Genomic DNA, 23,271 nt, shown 5'->3' on the forward strand with positions numbered 1-23,271 from the left:
ACTGTAAGCTCCAAATAGACCCTTCCTTCTATAAGTTATCTGGGTAATGGTGTTTATCACAGCAATAGAAAAGTAATAAAGAGATTTTGATTTAGTGGCTTGGGCTCACCTATGACAAGCAATAGAGAAAGTGGCTTTGGTTTTTTAGCAGTAATCAGAGACCACACAATACTAGTTAATGGAAATGATTCTTTCCAAATCTTTGTTTGAATAAAATTACTTTTATTTTTTTAAAAAATTCACACATTAAAATTCATTCTTTTGGTGTATAATTCTCTGAGTTTAAACCAACACATACACATTGTAACTATAAACAACATAATGTTCCCATTATTAAAAAAAAAATCCTTGTGCCAACACTTGGTATGTACTGGTTTTTCTGCCTTATTGCTTCACCCTTTCCAGAACACACACATGAAATATAACAGTAAGCAGCCATTTGAGTCTGGCATCTTCTACTTAGCAAATTACATTTAAGATTTATCCAAGTTGTTGCATATATGGTTCCTTAGTTTTTATTGCTGAGTAGAATTTCATTGTCTGGATACACAAGTTTCTGTATCTCTGCACCAGTTGAAAGGTATCCTCGATTTTATTTTTCTCCATTTTTAAGTGGTCTGTAGGTCTAGTAAGGAGGAGGTAAGGTTTTCCACCTAAGAGGAAGGAGTCCCTTCTGGGAAGCCTGGCTGAGAAGTACATCCCTGGGTAACATGTGCAAGAGGCTGTAACCAGGGTCCTTCACTTCTCATCCTCTAAACGCTATCAAAAATTGGAGCGTTAATCAGGTGAGCAATATAGCAAATGAATAGAAGTTTGTCCTGAGTAAAGTCAGAACTCCTCAGAGTGGGTCTGACAAATATTCTGGAAGCCAAGTGTTTGTAAGAATATTTAAAAATTGTTTTAATTTAAAAAATATTGAAAAAGGTAAAAAGCACTCCAAATGACACCATCTAAAAATGTTCACCAGGTGAAGGTGTCTTTTTAGCTTGTCCAGTCCCACTTCCAGGAGGTTTACAATTTGTTATATATACATTCCCTATTTATTTCCTATATTTGTTTTAAAATTATCTCTACAAACTATGCACATGAACTATTTGCTTAAAAATGTATCCTTACTATACATACATCTTATACATACACACATCTTAGTTTATAACTTACTATAAAATCTTGGATATGAGTACAAGTCACAATATATTCATAGATCGAGTCTACTGCTTTAATGGCTTCATAGTATCCCACTAAATGGATGTGCCATAAGTCACTCATGTTGACAGATGGACATTTGGATAATGTCCAAGTTCCTATTTTTGTGAGTTTCACTGAGATTTAATTCATATTCCACAAAATCCATCCACTTGGTATATTCATCATTATACAACCATTAATGTGATTTATGAACATTTTCATCTACTTGCAAAGCATCCCCATCCACTCTAGTCATCCCTATCTACCCTATATAGGGTATTACCAATTCTGGACACTTTATCTACATATACATGGAATCCTGCAATTTGCCATCAGCAGTGACTGGCTTCTTTCACTGAACATATTCTCAGGATTCTTCCACATTGTAGTAGTATATCTTGGAAGTGTTCCCTGTTTTTGTTTTGTGGGTTTTTTTTTTTGAAACAGCTTGTGAAGAAATTGGACTACTATTTCATTAAACATTTAGTAGAATTCAAATAAAAAGCAATTTAGGTCTGGGCTTTTCTTTATGGGTATCTTTCTTGCTGCTTATTTAACCTATTAGTTATTATGTCTATTCTGATCTCCTATATTTTGTTTTTGGTACTTTATCTTTCTAGGAATTTGTTCATTTTGGGTAGGTTAATTTATTGAAACACAAGTATAACAGTATTCCCTCACATACCTTCTATTTCCCAAAGTTAAGTAGCAATACCCCTCCTTTATTTATTTCTCATTCTAATAATTAATCTACCTTTTTCTGCTATGTCTAGCAAAAAGTTTGCCAGTTTCTTGCTTAGGCTCATTGCTTTTTTCTATTGTATTCTACTCTTTTTATTTTGCATGCTTTTCTGTTTGTTTGTTCTAGGTATAGTTTGCTACTCTTTTCCTACAGCTTAAAATATAAACCGAATTACTGCTGATCTTTTTTCTCATTAAAGAGGCTTATCTCTAAACACTTCCCACACAGATAAAATGTAGGAACTGAGAATCAAACTCAGGTCTTCTGCAAGAGCAGCAAGCACTCTTACCCAGAGTCATTTCTCCAGCCTTTCTTTTGTGTTTCTTTATTGACCTACTTGCTATTTAAGTGAGACTAATTTCCACATATTTGTGAGTTTCCCAAATGATTGTTACTGATTTCTAACTTCCTTCCAGGTGGTCAGAGGGCATGTTGTACATTACTTCAGTCTATTTGTATTTATTAAGGCCTGTTTTGTGGTTTAGCTCATGATCTAGCCTAAAGATGTTTCATATGCATGGGATAAAATCTATATTCTCGTCTTGTAGGTAGACTGTTCTATAGCTGTTTTTCAGATCTACTCAGCTCATAGTGTTGAAGTATTCTACTTCCTTGTTTAGCATCTGTGCAGCACTCCTTTTAGTAGAGATGAAACACTGAGTATTCCACCTTTTCAGAGATGTGTCTATTCTCCCTTCGTTATTTTGATGCCTTGCTTCAGGTTGTTTTGGGGCTCTGTTATTATAAAAATATGATTAAAATTGTCACATCTTAAAAGATTGACCTTTTTAACAATAAATATGGATCTTTATCTCTAGTGGTATTTTTGTTTCCTTTTCCTCAGAGGTTGGGGCATGACAGCTATGCAGACTATTTCTACATGTTGCAGGGCTAAAAATTCATTACAATTATTGATTAATGCAATGTTGCTATTTGTAAGAAGCTGAATTGTTTACAGCTTTCTAAAATTAGCCACCTTATTTCTCCTTTGTTTTATCTGTTCCTATGAATTTATGCTATTTTTTAGTAAAATAAGCATTTTTTCCACCTTCTTTGTCTGTTATTGGCAAATACATTGACTTTTATGTTACAGGAAATACAATGCAATTATATACAACTTAATAGAACTTTTAAAAATTAGTTAACAGAATCCCAGCACTGGGGAGGCAGAGGCAGGTGGATCTCTGAGTTTGAGGCCAGCCTGGTCTACAGAGCAAGATCTAGGACAGCCAGGGCTACACAGAGAAACCCTGCCTCTAAGAACCAAAAATAAATAAATAAATAATTAGCTACTGGAATAAAGGAAAAAGTATTCAAGATTATCTTTGATAGTCACACAACCCCCTTTGTATAATCTAAGTACAGATTCAAATTATTCTTGAAGGTCACTTGCTTCTAGCTTGACAAGGGTCCATTTGCATGTCTTGTATGGTCTGCTGGAAACACATTCTCCAGCTTTTAAAACTTATGTGGGCAATATTTTACCTTTGACTGTGACCTCCACTGTTTCTGAGATCTTAATATGTCACTTTTTCTTGGTTTTAGTTTTTGAGACAGGGTCCCACTGCTTTACACAGGCTGGTTTTGAATCAGGGCTCAATGGATCCTCCTGCCTCAGCCTCCTGAATAGCTGAAAGTATAAGAATGTGCCCTGGCTACCATCCCTATTTCTAATGAGAAGTTAATTTTTAATCTACTTAGAGTTTCATGATAAATAATATTTCAGTTTTCTTTGGTTATTGTCATGATTTTCTGTCTCTTGAATTTTCAGTATTTCATTATAATGCAGCTGGGGTTTACATGGCTTTCACAATGGCTAAATCTTTCTCGCTCAATTTGAAATATTTATTTATGTGTATTTTTAGACATACACATGTGGGAGTACACATGCCATAGCATATTTCTGGAGGTCAGAGACAACTTACTGGAATTGGTTCTCCCCTTCTATCATGTAGGTCTTAGGGTTTGAACTCAGGTCTTCATGATTGGTGGCGAGTGTCTTTACCCACTAAGCCATTTTGCTGGCTGGTCCTCTTGTAGTATTTTTACACAATTTACTTTCTTTCCTTTTTAAACAGAATTCTTATTATATATTGTTTGATGTACTTAGTGGAGTTTCCCATATGTCCTTCATTTTTTCCCTTGGATAATAGAATCTCATTTAACCCTTACTCAGTGAGGTAAGTAGCACTATTACGCTACTTTATAGATGAGATAAATGAGGTTCAGGTGAAGTGACTTTTGAAGTTAAGGGTGGTGAACATGTGTGACTATGAAGATCATAGGTCTGACTCCAAAGCTGGTACTATCTCGTCTATACTATATTGTGTTTCTATTCTTCAATAACTATAAACAAATCACTAGGGGATTTGAGGCAGGATGCCTATCTTCTAAAGTATAGAACTTTCTTTCTTTGTCCTTTTAGTATTCTTTGCTAATTTGTTCCCTCTCGAAAGTTCATACACCTAATGTTTAATATATATTAGGCAGTTACTCTATGTTTAATGTCTATTGTTTTGAATTCAATAGTATTATGAGATTACCAATATTTTGGTTTAAAAGATGTCAATATCTTTTTGAGGACTCTGAAAATTTAATGTGGAAGCAATCATTAAATATGTGGATAAAGCCAGGTGGTGGTGGTGCACACCTTTAATCCCAGCACTCAGGAGGCAGAGCCAGGTGGATCTCTGTGAGTTCGAGGCCAGCCTTGTCTACAGAGTGAGATCCAGGACAGGCACCAAAACTACACAGAGAAACCCTGTCTGGAAAAACTAAAAAAAAAAAAGTGGATAACTCATAAATCTACCTACTGTAACTGTTGAAAGTTCAGACAAAACACAGTGAGTTCTAGTAAATAAATATTTTAACACTGAATTAGTTTTAAATCTTTGTATATAGGAAACAGTCCCAGAAAAAGTGTTATCTCTAGGACTAAACATTAAATTAAAGAACTTCCTGTGTAATATATCCTGAGAATTAAAGGTTTTCATATAATCTTAATGTTCAGGGTATTATCTGCCCTATAAAGTGCTTGATTATTATCTTTAATACTCAGGATAGTGTCAATTTTATATAGTCTTTTTCTAGACTATACAGTACTTAATCATGGAAAATATTTCTACCAGTTCTCTCTAAATGCTGAGAGCCACTGTCTTAATTACTGTCTAATATTTCCTCTTAATTTTTAAACAAATTTCTATGTATATACATATCCTAGATCTTAGATTATGATGAAAGAAAGATCAGTGTGTATGTTTAGACACATACATATATCCAAATGTGTTGATATGCACTCTAGCAACCACTGATTTCTGCACTCCTATTTGTAGCAGATGTTATAAGGGAAGCACCCTGGACAACTGACTGTTGCTTTTTGTTCTTTCCAAACTCTATCACCAATATTTTCCCATGGAGTTTATATCCATTTATTTGATGCAATGCTTGCCATGCTATGTCTTTATCTGGAAAAAAATAAGAAAAATGCATCAAATTACATAGCACTTAATCACTCAATTATTATTACAAGGTTAATTTGGATTGGTTTGCTATAGAATCATCTGATGTTAGATGTTTTTGTCATGCTTATAACCCCCAGTTTGTATGCTAGCAAGAATAAATTAATGGGTAATAATAATAATTATAATGACAAAAGACCCTCAAAATGTGTATTTGATTCAAAGATATAGAAGAAATAAGGATACATAGGGAGCGAACTGAAGAAATATAAGTTAAACATAATTATAAACATGACTCTATCTTAGATATAGATATGAAAAACACATTTTTCAAAATCGTTACACAAATAATAGAAGATATTACATTATTGAGCATACTTAGTTACTTTTTTTCTTTTAGAGGGAAAGTGCTTGTGGGAATCCTAATTGGGATAATGAACTTCTTTTGCTGGTATACAGAAAATTTGTGTATGAGAATATAGAGTGCACATCAGGAATATTTAAAATATGGGCCTCAGAGACTATATGTAAGAAATAAGGAGGAGGTAGACTTTGGACAAGAGTCTGTGGAATTGTACGTAGACAATACTGAGATCACTTTGTCTCAGATATACCACAGATTTTCAAGTGTGTACTATAACTGTTAGGATTAGTAAACTAGCCACAAATTAAGAAGTGTAAAGCTGGGACTAGAAAGATGGCTCTGGTAGCAAGATGCTTGCCATGCAACCCTGAAGACTTGAGTTTGGATCCCTGGTACCGGAAGCATGTACCAGTAATGCTAGAGCTGGGGAGGTAATTCTTTGTAGCTCACTGACCAGCCAGCCTAGCTACACCAATGAGCTCTCAGTTCAGGGAGAAAATTAAAGAGGAAGAGCAACTGAGGAAGACAGACACTATAGGTTAGCTTCTGGCCTCCACATGCACGCCCATACAAGTTCACACATGCATATGTACACACATGAACATATGTACATATATACACTATACAAACATGTACACACAATAATATAAAGCTTTTGTATTGTGCATCTTTCAATTAGTAGGTTATATATATTCTGTGAAAATCCACAAAATTTTAAAAAACAATAGGAATTCTCCCTTCTAAAGACTGAAAACCAATGGTACAAGGGATCTACAAATCTTCAATGAGGTAGAAAAGACAGCACAAGGTTACATGAGAGCAATGAAAACGGGATCAGCAGTTTTCATGTGTAAAATCACTTGCCCACATAAAAATTAGCAGAGTATTTAAATTTAGAGGCAATGAAAGATATAGGTCGTATCTAGCTTCTTCCCACAAAAGACATATTGGTTAACTTATTATTGAAATCACAATTACTGTATTATTCTTGCATTTGGATTAGAACACAAGCCATGCACTGACATGCAAGTGATATTAGAAAAATGTATCATCTTCAAATAATTAATGAAAAAAAATTTTGGAATGTATCATCTTCCAATAATTATGAATTGGTAATGATTAATCAATTAGCAGCTTAAAATCACTTAGTCCTAAAGGAATAGGGCATAACTATATGTGTTCTGATAACAATACCAATATATTAACTATGAATAATTCTATTATAATATAGAGTAGAAATAGTACTGTCAATAAAAAGAAAATAAACATTTGCAGGGTAGAAAGAAAATGCCAAAACTTGGGAAATTTAGGACACTGGGGTAAGGTGGTAATACAGTATCCATAGAGATGAGGAAGTAAGTATAGGAAGTAGGATCTAGGAATACCTTCCATGAGCTAAGGCTGTATCCACTTCAGCAAGGTAATAGGTAGCTCACATGAACTGATGCTGCAATGGAGTGATTATATTTAGATGAAGTTACTTACTGGGAAAGGTGATGAAAGCCTGTCCCCTCATGCGTCCAGTCATTATTTGGAACTGAATGGGTGGTCCTGTTTTCTCCTGGAACCGAGCGAATAATGAGACAAGGTCTCTTTCTTTCACCTGAGGACTAAGGTTCTTCAGGTATAGCACCTAATACAAATTGAAAAGTGACAAAAAATATCACAGAAAGAAAGCAACTCTTTCATTACGGCCTGAATTACTTTTAGATAGGAGACTGAACAGTCATCTAATGTTATTCTCTCCAGAACTCTAAAACTACAAGGCCTGAAACCAACCAATTCAGGAAGAACTCAGACAGCAACAATGTTTTGAAGGATATAAAAGAAATGAATGAGTGGGAACTGAACACATCAAACAAAGCACACTAGCTAACCCTTGGGGCAGACAATCCTTTAAAAGTCTTCAAAAGTCAGTTGTAGGCCAGGGAGGTGGCTCAGTGGCTACAAGTGCTTGCTGCACAAACAGGAGGGCCTGATTGTCAATTCCTGGTACCTCATGTATAGAGCTAGGTGGATCCCCAGCACTTGCTGGCCAGCCAGTCTAGCTAGTTGGTGATTTCTAAACTCTGCGAGACACTATTTCAAACAGTAAGGTGGAGAGCAATAGAGGAAGACGTGACATTGACCTCTGGCCTCTATGTATGTGCATGTACACACACACACACACACACACACACACACACACACACACACACACATCCTCACAAATATATGACACATATACATAAAAAAAAAGTTTTAAAAGTTGGCACAGTGATGACAATCTATAGTTCTAACAACTAGGAAGGTTGAGCTGAGACAAGAGTCCAGTCTGGGCAACATAGTGACTCTTGTCTAAAAATTAAATAAATATACAAATGAGGAAAAAAGAAAAACGAATGCATGCACAAACAGTTCAAGAACTGATAGCTTGAAGTGTCTCTGAAATAGATGTGATTAGATAGGGTTAAACTGAGGATGGTAAGTTGAAAGCTGTTGCAAAATGAATTAGATCTTTCCCCCCTCTGCAATGATAGTACTGGGTGAGGGCAACTCACCAATCCTGGTACAAAACTGAAGACTAATTGTCAGAAAATGTGGACTGTCTCATATAGCTGAGGTCAAGAGTAGTGCTTTTTGAAAGCAAGGAGACTGAAGAATGCATACCAAATACTGGGAACACCTATATCTGACCACCATTCCTCTATTAGAACACTGGTAGCTCCTTTGCAAGAAAACACAGGGGACAGTCTCCTCTAGGGAACTAATCCCCAAGAAAGACAAAAATACTGACTTGGAATAGGGGAGTTCTCCAACAAATGATCCAGCCAGATCATCTGGTTCACTGTTATTACTATTTTGTTATTTTCATTTGGAGACAGAGTCTCACTATACACCCCAGGCTGGCTTAGAACTCACAATCCTCCTAAGTGCTGGGCTTACAAAACATCACCTTGAATTCAAAGTACAAAAGGCCATGATCTCAGAGCTTCTAAACAACTTTACACTCAGAAATAAGGACAGGGATTATCATGCATATGAGAAAGGCTTCTAATGTAAAGGATAGAAAATGGGCAAAAAAGCAAATGAGAGAAAAGAGACCATGAAGAAAACAGAAGTTAAAAACAACAACAAACAATCTGTGACTAATACCCTTAGGGAAATATTCTATCAATTAGTAATAGGATGCTATTGAAATTTTAATAGAACAAAATATCTTATGTTATTTAATTTATATATTATCAGCTTAAAACATTGTTTTATTTACAGTAATCACAAAGAAAATACACGGAGGAAAATAAGAAAAGAATGAACTGTCTACTGACAAATGGATAAAGAGAGGGTAGCATATACACAGACTGGAATATTACTTAATCTTTAAAAGGAAAATCCTATTGTGAATGAGATTTTCTGGAAAGAAACCATACCATATGCTGAACCCTGTAAAAAGCTGAAAACTAATTAGAACTTCAATGACTGTGGAGAGGCTGGGATGATGCAGGCCCAGAACCTAATTATAGTTTATTACCTTGAGCTAGCTTTAGCTACCCTTACTATCCATTCCTTGCCCATCTCTGTGTCTGACTCACTATGCTTGTGATTAACAAGTGAAATCTTCTGAAATGTATTCACAGATCACTAGCTTCCTTTCACCCACCCAAACGCTGAGAATGCCATCAGAAAGCATGAGGTCCATAGCAGAGATTTCTCCAATTGGCTGTAACCCACCTACCTGATGTTTCCATCAACGTACTTGAAAATACCTTGATTTATGATTCTCTTTGTTCTTTTGTTACTATAAAAAGTCACGAAACTGTTACGATCTTGCAGCATGGATTGTGGGGTAACCTGAATTTGTATCGCCAGGTCATAGTCACTGATATTTGGCTCAAGAATAAACTATCTCATCCTTTTTGAGGTAAAACTTGTGTTTTTTGTTTTCCATTAACACTATCATATGCTATGACACAGATAAACTTTTAGGAGTATATGCTAAGTGACAGGAGGACAAATATTATATTATTTTACTAGGACAAAGCATTTAAAGTAGTCCAACTCACTGAAGCTAAAAGTTAACAGTGGTAAGTTACTGGAAGGGGAAAATGGGGGAGTTGCTTCAGTCATGGAAGATGAGAAAGCTCTACAAACAAACTTGCTATACGACACCATGCTGAAGCCAACAATACTGCTTTGGATCCTTAAGTTTTTCCTCAGAAGGTAGATGCAGTGTTTTCTTTAAGCATAATACAAAAAGGAAGGAAGAGGGAAAAGTTATTTAACATAGTTTTCACTTTAAAAATTAGGCAGGAATTCACATTAGAACAGAAAAGACGACAGCCAGGAAATGAATGATCTAGTCACTGAAATACATGAAGAAATACATTAAACATTATTAAAGTTACTAAGCAGTGGAATCTTGAGCTCTAACACTTGACCTTAGAAAGCAGCGTGAGACTTAAGATTAGCCCAATACACAGCAGGAAATTGCCAACATGAAACAAACACAATGGTACTTTTGTAAACTTTTTGCTCCATATTGCTTTGGGCATTTTTAAACACTCTTGCTGGTCTTTTGCTTATATATTATGGTTTCTGATTTTGTGTTTTTATGGGGTTTGTTCTTGTGTGTGGTGTATGTGTCTGTGTGTGCATGTTTCTTGTGCTTTTTTTCTTCTGGTTTCTTTATTTGCTTCTTTGTTTCCTAGAGAGAGAGAAAGAAGCCATGGAGTTGGATAGGTGGGAGGATCTGAGAGATGAAAGAGGGAAAACTGTGATCAAAATATATTATATGAAAAAGATTATTTTCAATAAAGATACATTTAACAGGTTTTTAAAAGGGGGAAGGGAATATGTGAGAACAGGTCCCAAGTTTCTCAGCAATTAAGAAAGAGCCATACTGACTGTTCCTTCTGATAAATATATTATTTTTCAGTATTTAAAAATATTATTTTATGTGTAAATATTATTATTATTTTATGGGAAACAAATCTGGGTCCTCTGAAAGAATAACCAGCACTCTAACTGCTGAGCCATCTCCCCAGCCCCATGATAAAAATAGTTTTTAAAAATAAAAAGGACTTCTGGTCAAGAAATTGTCTTAGTTCTTTCTTGGTTCCATGTTCTCTGCTGCAAAAATATACACACAGAGACATACAGATATTGGGAGGCCCTAAAATAAGAAAAGCATGCTTATGAAACAGAAAAACAAAATCTCCTGCTATCTGTGTAATATATAATATTACTATGTAATAAAACTGTGTAATATGGAGTTTTGATTGTACATTTTGAACTTCTATATTTTATATTTTCTGTATTCATTTGTAACTTGTAAAAAGCCTTGTAAATTTGACTTTATTTTTAAGAACAATTTTAGATTTACAGAAAAATGGAGATTAAGTAGAATGTCCTTATACTCCATATCCAGTTTCTGACATTCTTACATTAGTATGTTACATTCATTATAATTAATAAACTAATGTTGTTACATTATTGTTAAGGAGCCCATTCTTTATTTACATTTCCTTAGTTTCTACCTAATGTTATTTTTCTGTTTAAGACATCATCTAGGTTACTGTATTTCTTTTAGTTGTAATGTAATTTTAAGCTCCTTTTGGCAATTTTTCAGATTTTCCTCATTTTTCATGATCATGAAAATTTTAGGAATACTGGTCAGATTTGTTTTTTATAGGATAGCCCATTACTAGATTTTTTTCTGTTGTTTTTCTTAATGCTAGACTGGAGTGATGAGTTATTGGGAAGAAAACTACACTGGAAGAGGTCAGTTTTGGTCATACTGTATCAAGCAGAAATGCTAACAGCACTGATTTGTGACTGGTGGTGTTGGCTTTCATCACCTGGCTGAGGGAGTGCTGGTCAACTTTCCCCATTACTCGCTTGTCTTCCTTTCCATAGAGTACTCTTGGGAAACAGGTCGACACAGGTCACTCATCACCAAACAGCAGGGAATTATGTCCCTAAGATTTATCTCTTCTTTACTTCCTTCCTCCATTTTTTTTTTTAAAATTCTCAGCATCTGTACAAGACAGGGATATTCTATATTTTGAATCATCAAAGTTAAGTTGTTTAGGTTGTTGCACAGAAAGTTTTAGCTTTTATTATTGGAGTTCTCCAACAGTTCCTGTGTTTTATGCTGTTATTTTACTTTTTTAATACAGAAAGATGTAGAAGGTTAATCTTATGTATTTCCTGCCTGAGTTATAGGAGCAGCCATTTATTTCTCCAAAAATCTTTGTTACATTTAGCAGAGAATGGTACTAGAAGTAATCCATCCTCAGCAAGAGCAAGTTTGTTTCATTGGGTCTTACTATGCTCATACTAACCTGTGTATAAATACTTCTATATAAAGTACCTGTGTCTGAATTAAGTTAAATATGAATCCACAGTGATGCTCCTAAATTTAACCTACTATCACATGGATCATTTTAATTTCCTCCCTTTATTTATCTACAAATTCCAACAGTGAGAACCTTAGCTTCTCCTATCTGTCAAGCATTTACTTAATGATGTATGTACAGCAGTATCAGCATTGTTACCCAGAAGACACAACCTTAGCAACCAGGGCATGGTGCTTATGTGCAGTTCCCATTTGCTGCTAGTCTTGCAGATTACACATTTCCAAAGCCACTTAGGTCAGTACCCTTTCTCCTATCTCTTTAGTGATACTGTCTTATACACACTCTTATCATAGTCTGTATTCTTTCCTGAAAGTTTCTAATCTCTAAAATGATTTTTAAATACCTGTACACATTAAGAATCTCTTTATACTGTGTAGTTTTATATATTCTCTTAAATGTACACCTTGCCTTCACCATTTTAGTATCACATAGAATAATTTTATTCTCCTAAAAATGCTCTATGCTTCACTTTTTCCCTTCTTCTTTCCCCCCAACTTTTGGTAATCAACTATTGTTTTGATGCCTCCCTATCATTCTGAGTTTTCCAGAATATTTCAGAATAAAATAATAAAATGCTTTATTTTCATAGTAGCATCTTTTGTTTATTAATATGCAACTCAAGTTTGTCTTTATATGTCTTTATATGGTTTGACAGCTTGGTTCTTCTCGTTGATAAAATTATATTTCATTGCATCCATCTGCCAAATGCATCTATTTGGAGGCCATTTTGATTGGTTTGAATTTTTGGCAATTATGAATAAAGCCATTACAAACATTCACACATCATTTTATATATATATAAAAGTAGGTTTTTCAAATAGTTGAATAAATAATAGAGTGAAACTTCTGGATCACAGGGTAAAACAATGTTTTGCCTTGTTTTAAGAGACTTTCAAACTGACTTCCAAAGGGGTTGTAGCATTTTATACTCCCATCTGCAATGATTAAGTAGTCCTGTTGCTCTGCATTCTTAACAGTATCTGATATTGTCAGTTTTATTGTGGATTTTAGTCATTTTAGTGGGTGTTTAATGGTACCTCATTATTTTGCAATTCCTTGATGACAAATAGTAAGATTTAATTCATAGGCTTATTTGTCACATTATAATCTTTGATGAGTCATCTAGTTTTATCCTTTGACCACTTTTTAAATTGAGCTGCTCATTTTATTCAAGTTTTAGGAGTTCTTTGTATATTCTAGATATAAGTCCTTTGTTAGATATGCATGTGATGTGAACTATTTTTACAATATATAGTATGTCTTCTGTGTATTTCAAACATGTCTTTCACAGAAAAGTTTGTAATTTGAACAAAGTATAATTTATCATTCTTTTGTGTAAAATACATCAGATACAAGGCCACTTAGATCTTATCCCTTTTTTCTTCTAAATGTTTGAGTATTGTTTTTCTACATGGGTCTATGACATATTTTCACTTAGTTTTTATGATAGAGGAAAGGTTTGTGTCTAGTTTTGAATTTAGATATCCAGTTGTTCTAGTACCATTTGTAGAAAATATTATTATTTCTGCATTGAATTATCTTTGTCAAACTTCAATTCAGTATATTTGTGTGGACCTAATTTTGAGGTTTCAATTCTGCTCCACTGACCCATTTGTCTTTTTCTCCACAATGCCACATTACATTAGATTATAGTTAAGTCTTGAAGGTAGTTAGTATCAGTTGCAATGTTGCTCTTCAATATTGTGTTGGACATTCTAGACCTTTTCTCTTTCCATATAACTTAGAATCAATTTGTTAATATCCACAAATAGCTTGCCAGAATTTTGTTGTGATTGTGTGGACTCTACAGACCAATTTGGAAAAAGAATGACATTGTAACAATATTAGATTTTCAATATATAAATACAAACTATCTCTGAATTTACATACCCTTTTTTAGAGACTTTCAAATTTCCAGCACATAGATCCCACATGTTTTGTTAAATTTATATCTAAATATTTTATCTTTCTTTTGTGATACTAAATATTTTTAAACTAAAATTTTGAATTCCTTATTTCCTGTATACAGGTAGAAAACTGACTTTTTTCTTTAATTAATTAAAGAAAATTAGCTGCAGCTTCCCCACCACCTCTCCTCCCAGTCCTTCTTCCTCCCCCCTCCCTGTTCCCACCCGCCAATCCACTCCTCCTGTTTCTGTTCAGGAAAGGGCAGCTCTTCCATGGATATCAACAAAACATGACATAGCAAGCTTCAGTAAGACTACCCAAATCCCCATTTATTAAAGCTGGGCAAGGTGACCTAGTATGAGGAGTGGGACAAAACAGCAGGCTCCAAAATGGGAAAAGATCTTCACCAACCTCACATCTGACAGAGGGCTGATCTCAAAAATATATAAAGAATTCAAGAAACTAGACATAAAAAAAACCCCAAATAATCCAATTAAAAATGGAGTAGAGAGCTAAACAGAGAATTCTCAACAAAGAAATCTCAAATGGCCAAGAAACACTTAAAGAAATGTTCAACATCCTTATCCATCAGGGAAATGCAAATGAAAATGACTCTGAGATTCCATCCTACACCGGTCAGAATGCCAAAGATTGAAAACACAAGTGACAGCTCATGCTGGAGAGAATGTGGAGCAAGGGGAACACTCCTCCAATGCTCGTGGGAATGTAAACTTGTACAGCCACTTTGGAAGTCAGTGTGGCGGAAATCATATTTCTCAGATAACTGGAGATCATTCTACCACAAGACCCAGCTATACCATTTTTGGGCATATACCCAAAGGATGCTCAATCATACCATAAGGACACTTGATGAACTATGTTCATAGCAGCATTGTTTGTAATAATAGCCAGAACCTAGAAACAACCTAGATGTCCTTCAACCAAGGAAAGGATAAAGAAAATGTGGTACATTTACACAATGGACTATTACTCAGTTGTTGAAAACAGACTTTTTATGCATAAGGTTTGTATGATCCAAACTATACTTACTTAATAGTTGCTGTTTGCTTGATTTCTGGTTGATTATTTGGGATTTTTGACAAAATTACCTGTGAACAGTATTATTTTTTTCTCTTCCTAATCCATGAACTTTCAATTTCCTTCCCTTTTCTTATACATTTCCAGTATACTGTCAATATGAGTGGGTAAAGGAGATATTCTTATTTTGTTCCGGACCAAAGAGCTAAGTATCTAGTTTCTTTCTACCAGGTATGATGTAGCTGATGATGTGTTGTAGCTATTCTTCACTAACTTGAGGATGTTCTCCGTTTTTCCTGGTTCACTGAGTTTTAAAACATGAATGGACGTTAAGGCATTTTTTTCAAATGCATTTTCTGCATCACATGAAATGAGCACATGATTTTTCTTATTTAGGTTACAGATATGGAATCAATGAAATCTACACTGATTTTCAAATGTTGAACCAGCTTTGGATGTTTGTTGATAATGATTCGTAATTATTTTCACACATTAATAAATTCCATTTTGTAATATTTTGAGTTATAACTAAAAATATTTGAAGAAAACATTAATGGTTTCAGTAGCATATATTAATTATATATAATAATAGATTTCATTGTGATACTCAAAATGTTTTGATTTAGGACTTTTGCTTCTATGCACAAGACAGGAGGTTGTAATTTTCTTTTACTGTAATATTTTTAACTGGTTTCTGTAATAAGCTAAGTTTCATTTCACAAAATGTATTCCCTCTGCTTCTTTTTTACAGAATGAGAAGATAATTTTATTTTATCTTCGTGTTTTCTTCCCTCTATGTTCCTCCTTTACATAGATCTGAATTATTAAGCTATCAAATTTTCCTACTCTTAGAAGAATAATTTGATTGTGACAAATTCTCTACATTCTTGTTCATCTGAGAACTGTTACTCTGTTTCCTCTGTATTGAAAGGATGTTTTCTGGATAGACTTCTGGGTGGGTGGGATTTTTTCTCTTTAAACATAAATATTTCATTCCATTCTCTTCTTGCTTGTGTTGCCTTATAATAAGTCTGATGTAATTCTCTTTGATCCTATATAAAGTATTCCTTTTTTTTCTTTTCCTTGCCTTTCTATAGTTTGAATTTGTTATGCTTAGATGTAGTTTTGGGTATTCATCTTGCTTAATGTTCTCTGGGATTTCTGGATGTATGGCTAGTAGTCTGCCATTAATTTCAATAAATACTCAGAAATTAGTAATCTAAATAATTCTCTTCTTGTTCTTGTTCTTACACATGTGACACACACACAATAAAAATAAATCTTTAAAAAATTAAAAATAATCATTATAAATACAGAAGGCAAAAATATCAAATTATGAACAAAGGAATAGAAAGCTAACTCACAGGGGATAGAAGAAGGGCTAATACATGTAAAAATACATGTATATCTTTATTGGAAATGAGGAATATGAAATTTAAAAAATAAATTACCTTTCCAAACTATTAAGTAAAGTTAAAAGTCTAATATAAAGTCTTGGCAAAGATGTGAGGGGAATCTCTGAAATACAGCTTGTTAGAAGTGGAAGATACAGATACCCTGTATCAGTAATTTCATTCCTAGGTATGCAACCTAGAACAGTAATTCTTGAAATTCCACTCTTAGATCAATATTGTCAGCATTTCCTGGGAACATGTTGGAAATGCAAATTTTCATACCCTTTTCCAGAGTCAAAAACCTGGTGGTGAAGGCCAGCAATCTATATTTGAGTAACTTCTTCCAGTGCATTTTACACTAAAATGTGAGAACTATTATAAAAGAGTGATATATTTCTCAATATTTTGCCTGAGATCTTCAAGAGGAACATGCATTAAACACTGTAGCCCATATATACTACCCTTCTTCCTACTTAACTGTATGAGATACACTTTGATCTGTTATTCTATTCTATTCTTCTATTCATTTCCTTAATAATAAACCCTTGCTGCTCTGACCTATGAATCGTAACTTAGGTTTGAAAAACATTGTCTAGGAGAAATGTTTGTATATGGGTAATATAGAGATATGTACAAGCCAGGCCTGGTGTTTTAAGCCTAGAATCTCAATGACTTAAGAGGCCAAGTCAGGGAAATCACAAGTTCATGATTAGTTGGGCTACAGAGTGTGTTCAAGGTTAGCCAATGCAATAGTGAAATCTTGTTTCAACATAAGTGGAAAAAAAAAGTCTATGGATATAGCTCAATGGTAGAGAATTTGCCTAGTATTCACAAGGTTTTAGGTTCAATCTCTAGTACTGAAAAAAAAGACAATATGCATAACAATGTTTGTTACAGCTTTACCTGTAGTAGTAAAGTAATGGGGGGAAATAAATCAAGAAAATGGACAAATGAGTTACAGCATATTCCTATAGTGGAATACTAAATAGTTCCTTGTATCATTAGAAATATAGTTTTAAAATATTGGGTACATTGAGTCAAAATAGTAACAGAAAAATATATAGAGTATGACATCATCTACATAGTTTTAAAATGTATTAAATTGTATTTATGAATGTCTATGAATATTTATGGATATCTAAGATGTACCTTGGGTTAAGATAGGGTCATATCTTGATAAATCCTTTGTAAGTTGAAAATATCCTAAGTTAGAAATGCACTTAATATATGTAATCTACGGAACACTGTAGTTTAGAAACCTAGTACTCTGGAGTGTCAATGGTTTCTCCTCACCATACATGGCTAACTGTGAGCTGTACATCACTGTGGCTGCCCAGCATCTCTAAAGTACTATAGCACCACAATGCATATTGCTAGCTTGACAAAAATAAAAATTCAAAATCCAGAGTATAGGTTCCACTGAATGCATATTTTCTCATACAATTATGTAAAAAAAATAAATTAAACTATCATTAGTTAGGGACACTTGCATACAGTTTTATGTAGTAAATACATAAAATTACCCATGGGAACAGAACTAGCAAATTGAAAATAGTGGTTAAACCTGAAAAGAAGGAAGAATGGGATTGATGAAGAATACATGCAATTCTTTAGGTATATCCCTAATTTATTCATGGGATAATTATTCTTTGATGTATTAGTTACAGCTCACGACAAAAAGTAAAAGTCAAGCTACCCTTGGAACAGGAGTAACAACAAAGTCAGTCAAAGTACTCCAATATCCCTCCATCCATTTTTGTTTTAAATCAGGGAATGTTACTATTTTTAATTCTGTCTTCTTAAACAAAAATTAATGCTTTAAGGATTTGTGCTGTTAATGGTACCTGCAACCAAGTGGTCAATCACGAGGAAATTGTTGGTTACTTTTCCTATAATTCAGAGCTTCTGGTGGGTATGAGCTAAATCTCATTATTTAAAAATTTTGAGGGGACTTTAGAACCTAAGAAAGGCACACATAACATGGCAGGAAATAGGCTACTTAAATAGTATGTGGAAAATGATGATTAACGTAAAGGACAAACAGAATACCTATGTCATAATCTTTGGCATTATCAAAGGTAATTTTAAAATGCTCCATTAGGTAGAGGTAAATAAAGTGAAAACAACCCATGTTGTGCTCTTGATTTGGCCTATACCTTGTTTGGTTCCCCTGGGTTATATGAAGAAAACATAGGGATGTTTCGGATCTCCTCCTCTGACAAACGGCTTCTCTGGATCTCATCTTCAGGGATAAATTCTATTGGTTGCGTCAGCTTCTTACGCCCAGTCCAATACTGCTCAGGTGGAAAATCAATAACTTTTGCAACATGGTGACTGGGGCCTTTACCCTGTGCTGCCTGTTTTCCCTTGTCCTGGAGGAGTGATGGGTTCTCAGCTGTGCCACTATCACCCACTGATGTAGCTGAGACCAGTGAGTGGGAAGCAAAGGGTTCACCTCTCATAAGTTGGAACTCTTCAAGACGTTTTTTCATTATAGTCTCGTGGTAAAAACCTTCCAGGTTGTTCATGGGATCACCTTTGTTCTTCTTTGGGGGTTCATCTGGATCAAGACAAAGAGATATGGAAGTTCTACAAAGCCTCCCCAGTACAACCTTCTAAAAATTAATAAAAATTAAATTCTGGATCTCAGATACAGAACCTCTTTTAGGAAAGGTTTTTTATAACATGTAGCGTGTGTGTGTGTGTGTGTGTGTGTGTGTGTGTGTGTGCTTGCACACATGCACAAGCACATGCATGTACATGTGAGTGTGCATGTAACTTAAAACTGCATCTTGAGCAACGCCAATACATGGCAAAGTAAGGCACCCAGAAACCTCAAGTTCCTACAAGTATACATACCTCTAAATCACAAGGACATTTGAAGAATAGAACCAGGATGGCATGTTCATATTCATGAACTTAGTAATTCCTAAGTATTACTTAATTCCAAATTTATATTTAAATGACCTTGATTATTTCAGTGACTTTTTAAATACTTGGTTATTTAATCAAGATCTAAATCAGTTTTTGGCTCTTAAAATTTTTAAATCATTTTTCTGTCCCATCCCCCATCCCTTCATTAACTTTTCTCCTCCACCCATTGACATTATACAACCATTACTTGTTTTGTAAACAAATTGGTTTAATGAAGTATTTTCTGATGATAACTTGTTAAAAATTTCTTGTATTTCTTGACAGTTAAATCTAGTCTAACACTGTTGTCATTGGTCACTTGTATATACCTTTTTATTTTTTTAAATCAATTTGGATCAAATTTGGTGCATTTCAAATGCCCAACATATATATAACTGCTCTTAAATACCAGATTATCCAGAACAGATAAAGACCATTTATAATATTCTAGGAAGTTATATTAAAGATGGTTTCTGTAAAGAGTTAATTAGATTCATGTTCAATATTTAAGGCAAAAAAATTCATATAAGTGTGTATTTCCTATTGTACCATGCCCCAAAGTACATAATGTTCATTGGGCACATTTTTAGTGATGGTGAAATTAATCTGTGAATTTAAGTGGTGTTTGTCACATCCCTCAAATATTATGTACCCCCATTCACCTTTTATATAATGGGCTTTATATCCATTGGTAATTATTGTTTAGCTCTATTAACTTACTATGAATTACAAAATGGGGCTTCCTTGACTCTATTATTTCTTATAACCATCAACTTTTTATTTTCCTGAATATAGCTTATATAAGAAAAGCAGGATAAATGCTTGATTCTATCTGTTCTTCATTATTTATGAGAGTAAGGAACGTACCTAATGGTGACCAGTGGTTATCTGCAGTACAATTATGAAATCATGTGTTATTATATAATGTATGTATTTCAATTAAATATAGTGATTATTTCTGGTAGTGGCCAAAGTGTCCCACTGAGAACCCATACAAAGTCCCTTAAAGCAGCTCCTATTCTGCTTTCTGATTCCCTGGCACAGCAAGCTATCCCAAGCATATCTTGCACATTTTCTAACTTGACCCTGGACTATTTTTCCGAGGATCCCTGGTTCCTTTGAATGAAAAGCATGTGGAAACTACTGTTGTTGAGAGTGTTCATTGTTGTTACTTCTCAGCCTTTACATTAGACAAAGCTGGGGTGTTTTAAAGTAGAAAAATAGATCTTAAATTTATAAGAGCATTTCCAATTCAGATTTAATATGACAAGGTTTATACTTAAACTCTGGTTTTAGACTTGTATTTCTTTTATTTTATTATTATTATTATTATTATTATTATAATTACTATTTTTTGGTTTTTTGAGACAGGGTTTCTCTGTGTAGCTTTGTGCCTTTCCTGGAACTCACTTGGTAGCCCAGGCTGGCCTCAGACTCACAGAGATCCTCCTGGCTCTGCCTCCCGAGTGCTGGGATTAAAGGTGGTGCATTTTATTTTGTTTAGAGGGTTGCTTTTGGGAGACCTGGGGATCAAACCCAGGGCTGCTTGCCTTCTAGGCAAGTACTCTATCACTGAGCTTTATTTCTGGTTCCTCGGATCCTAAAAATATTATCAAGGTGGTTTATTAACTTTCTCTAACAACATATTCACATAATTGAAAAATTCCACAAGCAATAGTAATGTGGCTAACAACAATAAAATGATTGAATATACTTTTATATTTTTGCAGTCCTTAGCATATATATTGTATTAGTATATTGTATTGTAAGTATTGTATTGTATTGTAAGTAATAGATATGTATTACTTTAAAGTCACTACAGTAATTATTTTCTCTGTGTGGTTATCCTATCAACTATGTTTATCATTTGCTTTATTTGCTTCAGGCTGTTTTTGAATTGTATGGATTTCTTCTTTCTTGAGTTTTGTGTGTATGTGATCCTGGGGATTGAATTCAGGGCTTAATGCACGCTTAAGAAGCACTCAACTGTGAAGTATATCCCCCAGCCCCTTTCCCTTTTTGATTAAAGTTTTTATTACATTTGTAATCATGCAAAACATGTATATGGCTCTAAAGTAAAAAGGGTTATACAGCACCGTTACAGAAGTAGCATTCCATCCCTGATCCCTTCATTCCATTCCCTTCCTTCCCATAAATACTATTTCTTATTAAGTTTGACTTACAGTTCTAGTATTTCCTTTTTTTTCAAACTATATATACATATATACATACAATTCATTAGGTATACCTTTCTCCTATATAAATACTGGTCTGAAACTTTCTTTTTTAGATTTAATAATATATCCCGTAAATTATTCCATATTAATATAAAAACTATTCTTTTGCCTTTATACAATACTTCATTGTACAATAGTTATTCAGATACTGTCCTACTAACAAACACTGAAATATTTGTCTTATATCCAGCAAAATATCTTATGCTATTTTGAATTATGCCCTGAAAATTAGTCGTGTATGTATACATATATACATATATATGTATATATGCATGTATATAATTTGGTATTTTTCAAACATTTGTTTCAAATACATTCTAAGAAGTGAAATTGCTGAGACAAAGAGAAAGAGTAAATGTTGATGCAATTTTTACATATAAATTTCACCCTGTAGGAGTTGTACTCTTCTGTATTTCTATCAGCAATGCATAAGAGTATTTATCTCTTAAGATACAAAAGGTAGATTCAAGAAAAAGAAGCCATGAATTTGAAAGAGCAAAGGGGAAATACTTAGGAAGGGCTGGAAGGAGGAAAGGGAAGGGGGAAAATATATAATTGTATTTTAATTTCAAAAACTAAAAAATATTACATTTTTAAAGGGTACAAAAGGTGTAGTCAACAAGGAAATGATTACCCAATATAGCTGCATTAAAATAAAAAAAAAATTCCTGTTCATCAAAAGTGTCATAAAGTGTGCCAACAAAATGGGTCAGTGGATAAAGGTACCTGCCACAAAACCTTGTGACCTGGGTTCATTCCCTGGGACCCACATATAGAAGGAGAGAACTAATTCTCCACAAGTTATCTTCTGACTTCTATACATATGCCATGACACAAGGCACACAATCAATAAACATAAAAGTCATAAGTAGATAGAAAAACTACTGGATAAGATACTTACTACACATATAATTATTAGAGAATGTGAATGTTAAATGTATGAAATTTCATATATCTGTAAGAAACAGGTGTAGGCAACCAAGAGGAAAATGAGCACAAGATTGATGAATCTTCTATAAAAGAAAATAAACACATAGCTATATATATAACAAGCATTTGGTCATATAGAGTTTGGTGAAATACAAGTCAGATTAGGAGTGAGATCCACAGAAAAAAAACCCTGATATCTGAAAACATATAAAGTCATGCCAATACCATACTAGTGAGGCTACAGAGCACCAGAGCTGTACAAGTATATACTCAAAAATGCTTAGTTAATGACCACTATGAGCCAGGCACTATTCTGGATTCTCAGGAGAGATGGAGAAAAGAAAAGACCCTAGGAACTATTAAGAAAAATGTTTGGAGCCAGGTGGGGTGGCACAATTTTTAATCCCAGCACTCAGAAATCAGAGAGATATAGGTAGATCTCTGTGAGTTTGATGCCAACCTGATTTCCATTGTGAGTTTCAGACCAGCCAAAGCTGCAGCATGAGACTCTATCTCAAAAAAATAAAAATAAAAGTTGGCAGTTGGTAGATAACATTTAGCAAGTTTTCCCTACAAATACATAATAAATAGCTATGAAAAAAAGAAAAAGATACTCCTTCACCAACTCCAGGAAGATTAGCCTGGATAGAGAATTAAATCTAGGCCTGCCACAGTGAAATCTAGTGCAGTGCTTCTAGCTT

At 34.1% G+C, this 23,271-nt stretch overlaps 1 protein-coding gene across 3 annotated transcripts in view; it reads right to left on the reverse strand.

Moving 5' to 3' along the window:
- Positions 1-4,651: 4,651 nt before the first annotated feature.
- Rbm41 (RNA binding motif protein 41) overlaps positions 4,652-23,271 on the reverse strand; it is a 56,404-nt gene continuing 37,784 nt past the window's right edge. For all 3 annotated transcript variants that reach the window (XM_037199215.1, XM_028895138.2, XM_028895136.2), the window contains 3 exons: positions 18,647-19,050; positions 7,238-7,385; positions 4,652-5,394 (listed from right to left, as the gene is read on the reverse strand). In XM_037199215.1, the coding sequence (XP_037055110.1) occupies positions 5,228-5,394; positions 7,238-7,385; positions 18,647-19,050 (719 nt within the window). In that variant the 3' untranslated portion in view covers positions 4,652-5,227. The remainder of the gene's footprint in view (positions 5,395-7,237; positions 7,386-18,646; positions 19,051-23,271) is intronic.

Source organism: Peromyscus leucopus, chromosome X (genome assembly GCF_004664715.2).
Source record: "Peromyscus leucopus breed LL Stock chromosome X, UCI_PerLeu_2.1, whole genome shotgun sequence".
Lineage (NCBI taxonomy): Eukaryota > Metazoa > Chordata > Mammalia > Rodentia > Cricetidae > Peromyscus > Peromyscus leucopus.